At 40.5% G+C, this 5,000-nt stretch overlaps 1 protein-coding gene across 1 annotated transcript in view; it reads right to left on the bottom strand.

Moving 5' to 3' along the window:
* Positions 1-4,142, bottom strand: part of LOC125043296 — a 4,272-nt gene extending 130 nt beyond the window's left edge. The window contains exons 1-7 of the mRNA XM_047639341.1: positions 4,015-4,142; positions 2,192-2,323; positions 1,172-1,323; positions 876-991; positions 634-726; positions 184-296; positions 1-51 (exon numbers count right to left, since the gene is read on the bottom strand). The exon at positions 1-51 is cut by the window's left edge and continues 130 nt beyond it. Of these exons, the coding sequence (XP_047495297.1) occupies positions 1-51; positions 184-296; positions 634-726; positions 876-991; positions 1,172-1,323; positions 2,192-2,323 (657 nt within the window). The 5' untranslated portion in view covers positions 4,015-4,142. The remainder of the gene's footprint in view (positions 52-183; positions 297-633; positions 727-875; positions 992-1,171; positions 1,324-2,191; positions 2,324-4,014) is intronic.
* Between the last annotated feature and the right edge of the window lie 858 nt (positions 4,143-5,000).

Here is a 5,000-nt window from a genome sequence, read left to right as displayed (position 1 = left end):
GATGACACCATCTTTTTGGTAAGAGTAGTTTGGAACGACTTTCCTTTCCACCTGAAGATAAAAAAAAATAATATCATCAACTGACTTTCAAGATTCATATTTATTTATATTGTATTTAAACCAATAGTGGTAATTGTTTTATACAAGAACTCTGCACACACTCTTGCAAACGCACACCCATACCTTGGTCCATTTGCCCTTCGCCACCAATTGGTCCATGTACGGCTCCAACTTGTCCTTGTATTCTTCCACGTAGTCTAAATATTCTTTTCTCATCACGATGATCACTTCACCACCTGTTGAGTAATGTTCTGTGTTACACTCAGGGGCGTTAATAGGGGAGCCGTTGCCCCCTCCGACTCTGTTTGCCCCCCTCAAGGTCTGGCATGCCTCTCCAAGAACCTATATAGGTCTTAAAAATGTCCTAAGAATAGCTAATTTTCTATGTTTTGGTTTGGTTCGCTCGTCAGCCCCCTCAAGAAAAAACTGAAATGACGCTATATTATTTTGATTTCAGAATATGGTAGGTATTTGATTGAGTTGATTATATTGTGTCACATTACGCTGCCCTGGTGATAGGTCTTTTAATTCTTAACAACATATATGTCTTCCAAGGTGCACCTGCTGTCTCACCTGATTTGGCCATATCGATCATATCGTCAAGTCCTTCGACAGGAATGTGTCCTTCGCCCATTCCACCCGCGACAAGCACCAGGTCATACGTGTCTGCACAAAACGCCAATCTCAGTTTCAAATACAGCAGCTAAGAAATGCCATAATAAAAAGTGCGATGCAATATAATTATATGAGAATATGCAAACATAAGAGAACACCTCGAGATACAATAAGAGGGAGACAGAGAGGAATAGACTTACTCTTAGGAACGGTACTCTGACCCAATCCGATGAACTCGACGTACTTGTTGGTGTAGAGGCCACGGGATTCCAGTTTCTGCATCATCCCCTCGCTAGGATCCACAGCGTCTATGTTCCTGTTGGGATGCTGGAGTTAGTTAAGAGGTTATTTGAAGCAGCAGGCGTTATTATGGGTGGCCTTGCACAAATATAATCTGTCACCCATGCTTCTTCTACATTTTTTTCCTCTTCTTTAGGACAGGGTTTAGAAGGAATTATTTTACTGTTATGGTCACTCATGATGACCAGTAACTCACCTGAATCCACGGAGGTGCAATTCGTGGCCGACGCGCCCCGTGCCGGCCGCCACGTCCACCACACGCGCGCTCGCCCGCCTAGATTCTTCCACGCGCGATGCCGCTGTCTCCGCGCAGAGCACAGGCCCGTTGTAAACGCCCGGGCGAAGTGTCTGAGGGAACACGCAATACGTTTGGCTTCGATCAAAAGCGAAACAGTTTTTTAAGCCAAAAAAGGTTTAGGAATAGCTAATGCTTTGCTTTAGCTAAATGATCTTGCCAGCGGTAAAAGTAACAGCAACAGAGGCAAGTGTAAAAAAAAAAAACAGAATTAAAACATAGACTAACCAAACTTGTAATGATAGTGGTATAAACAAGGACGTCATTTCACCTTTTCTTGGGGAGAGCAAGATTGGCGTACGAAGCGAGCACAATCGGATTCTGGGGCACTGCGAGCCCCACAGAAAAAAATGAGAAAAAATAGTTCTCCTAGAGGCATTTTAAAGCTATGACCAGAGCTATAATGATGTAATTTACGGAAAAAAATCGTGGGAGTGTGGTTCTTGAGGCAATTACATTCCTCCCTGGTTGGATTCGGGTGCTTCGCGGCTCGCGGACATTAGGCTTAATTAGGCTTAACGGCTATTCTCAGGTGTCACATATTCATCCACTGTACTCCACTGCCGAGGCGTGGAGTTGCTTAGCCCTTCAGATCGTCGGGCGCGGCCGCTCTTGTCACTGGTGCGGGAGTGGAGTACATAATGCCACCCAGATCCAGTGGAATAAAAATGCTAATGATGATAATAATGACAATGCTAATGATATAATAATAACAATTATCATCATTATAATGATGATAATACACACTGTTGCAAACACAAAACGTTTCTCAATCAGTTACATCTTGCATAATCATCCTAATCGAACTCATATCACCCCTTGTATGAATACCAATCCGATCTCTACGAAGATCCTCGTTATCAACTCCGCCACCCATCTTAACGAATTGACTCCATCATCATCTTTTCACCTTATACGCACCTCGTCGTAGTTCTCCGCCATTTCCGTATAGGCCGATGCCATCTCGGGTCGAGAGATTCCCGGGCGATGGCACTTGTGATTGGCAGCATAGGAATCCAGAAGTTGGTCTGGCACCGAGTCTGCACCTTCCATCTGCGTGTAGTTAAGGAAGCGTGAGGGCGTGATTACTTCCGCTGTGTATGGGCGGGGAAGAGTGATTTGTCTTGCTTTATAAGGTTAACAAGAAACAGGTTAATTGGTAACACTGCATGGAGGGCCGTTGCCAGATTTTCAACCTGTAACTATAATTCCGGGGATTTGGAACCGTACAAAATGATGATTTATGTAGATGTATTTTCATTAGGAATATAAGTAAGGAAAAGAAAATAGTATTAAAAGACCTCTTATCTCATCTCATCAGTCCTTCCTCTTCCACACAGGTGAAGCCAAATATCAAATATAAACTTAATAGTCTTGAGAGATACGAAAACACACACATACATACATATATATACTGTATGTATATATGTGTGTGTGTGTGTGTGTGTGTGTGTGCGTGTGCGTGTGCGTGTGCGTGTGCGTGTGCGTGTGCGTGTGCGTGTGCGTGTGCGTGTGCGTGTGCGTGTGCGCGTGCGTGTGCGTGTGCGTGTGCGTGTGCGTGTGGGTGTGCGTGCGTATGTGTGTGTGTGTGTGCGTATGTGTGTGTGTGTGTGTGTGTGTGTGTGTGTGTGTGTGTGTGTGTGTGTGTGTGTGTGTGTGTGTGTGTGTGTGTGTGTGTGTGTGTGCGTGTGTATCTATGTATGTATATGTATATTCAACTATGCTGAAGGCCTTAAAGAAGCAATAAAGTGTGCGCGTGTATGTCACCACATGTGTATGTACTGTACAGACGGGGAAGGTAACGTTCCTGATTATGTAATTCATAAACATCCGGCCACATTGGAGAGGCAAACACACAGACTGCTTAGCTTTTAGACTATGAACATGTTGACACATCTGTCTATAACATTTTAACATAGAATGAGATTTCCTAGATTCAAAGTTAGTGATGTAAGGTGTATATATGAATAATGCGTTAATAACAAACAAGGCCTTAACGGTTAAATGATGGCTCGTTTTAATTCGTCCGTTACAGTTCCTGGTCGATTTTCGGTAGTTATAAGAATCATTACTGACACAGTTATTACTGATTGTTTCAGTTTGCTTCATTTACTTTTGTGTGTGTTTAAATCTCTATAAAGTGTCGTGTAGAATTGTGTATAAGTGAAAAGGGAAATATAACTAGCCTTGTTGTCTTGATGTGCTGTAATAATGTGGATTTTTTTTTTTTTTTTTTTTTTTTTTGTGCTATTGCCAATTGTCACAGCGACATTGGTCGAGGTTCTCCCCAACTTTGACGCAGAAATGTATGTCTTAATAATAGTTTGATGATGTGAACTGACATTATCTTAAGGGTTGCTAATGCATGTACTCTACATCAGCGGAGATGGATGTTCCATGAGTTTGAAAATTGGCCAAGCTTTGAGCACGTCCATCTAGCCTGCAGTTTACTATTTCTCACAAAAAAACTCATATTTTGTGTACTTATAACTCGTAACTAATGGACGAAAGTTAAGTGAATTTACCGCAACTTGATTCAATGTGAAATAATTCCATCTGCCTTCATAAGGAATGAAAATCGTGAGCAGTTATCAACAAATGGTAGCAAACGAGGGTGCAGGTGTTCTGCAGGCTGAAAAAAAATTGGAAACACAGGTATAATCGGAATAAAGCTATGTTAGCATATTTTGTTGTCTACTCAATGATCTAAATATTGAAATACAAAAAATAAAACTTATACATACATTTCAGTAGGTATAGAAAAGCACGTCCTCTGGGTAAACTGCTCTGGCTTCTTCTGTCGACGTGTAATTGTCTGGTTTGTATTCGTGTTCGAAAATGATAACAATCTTCAGTCTGGGAACATGGATAGTGTGACAGCGGAAAATTGTCATTCTCTTATCTTATCGTAACTTCGAGTATAGAGTTTGGATAGTTGGACATATTGTAGGGAGTTCATATGATTAATATAATAGTTTGGATTAAAACAAAAATGAAAAGAGCTAGATCCTTTATGAAATGAGGTTTTGTTGTAGTTAAGACAAATATATAGAGTAATTATTCTGGGTCTACTTGAGGGATTGTTTGGGTTTCATTTTTCACCTAATTTCAGCGGGTTTATTTTTTGTCCCCTTAATATTTTAGTGAGTTTTGTTACCTGTATATGGCTCCACGTGTGCTCAGCAGCAAGAAGTCTATCATTAGCCATAGTGACCGATCCTAATTTCCCCCATTCCTTGAATTGGCAGGAAAATGCCATTTTCTTTCTAATACTACTAATATTGACATTGTTTTCATTCTTATTGGTATTATGACAATAAAATATTAGAAGTGAATCTTTCAAAAAATAAAGGAAAAGGGTTAACAAATGAGATAGGTAAGACTAATAACTGACTCCTTGGTGAATAAGTACTTGGCGAGCCATCTATGTGTAAAGACAATATATGAAACCTTTATTACAGTGGACATGACATTGTAGTCTTGACACCCGCGCTCATTGGGTTAATAATTCGACAGATAGGGTGACTATATTACATAAAGTGGACTGCTCTCTTCAGGTACTTAACATGTGTGTGTGTGTGTGTGTGTGTGTGTGTGTGTGTGTGTGTGTGTGTGTGTGTGTGTGTGTGACTATGAGCGTATATATATCATATATATATATATATATATATACATATACTATGTGTGTATATATGTATATATACACTGTGTATCTATCTATATATATATC

This window comes from Penaeus chinensis, chromosome 3, assembly GCF_019202785.1.
Source record: "Penaeus chinensis breed Huanghai No. 1 chromosome 3, ASM1920278v2, whole genome shotgun sequence".
In the NCBI taxonomy this organism is placed as follows: domain Eukaryota; kingdom Metazoa; phylum Arthropoda; class Malacostraca; order Decapoda; family Penaeidae; genus Penaeus; species Penaeus chinensis.
This window is presented reverse-complemented; position numbering and strand designations above follow the sequence as displayed.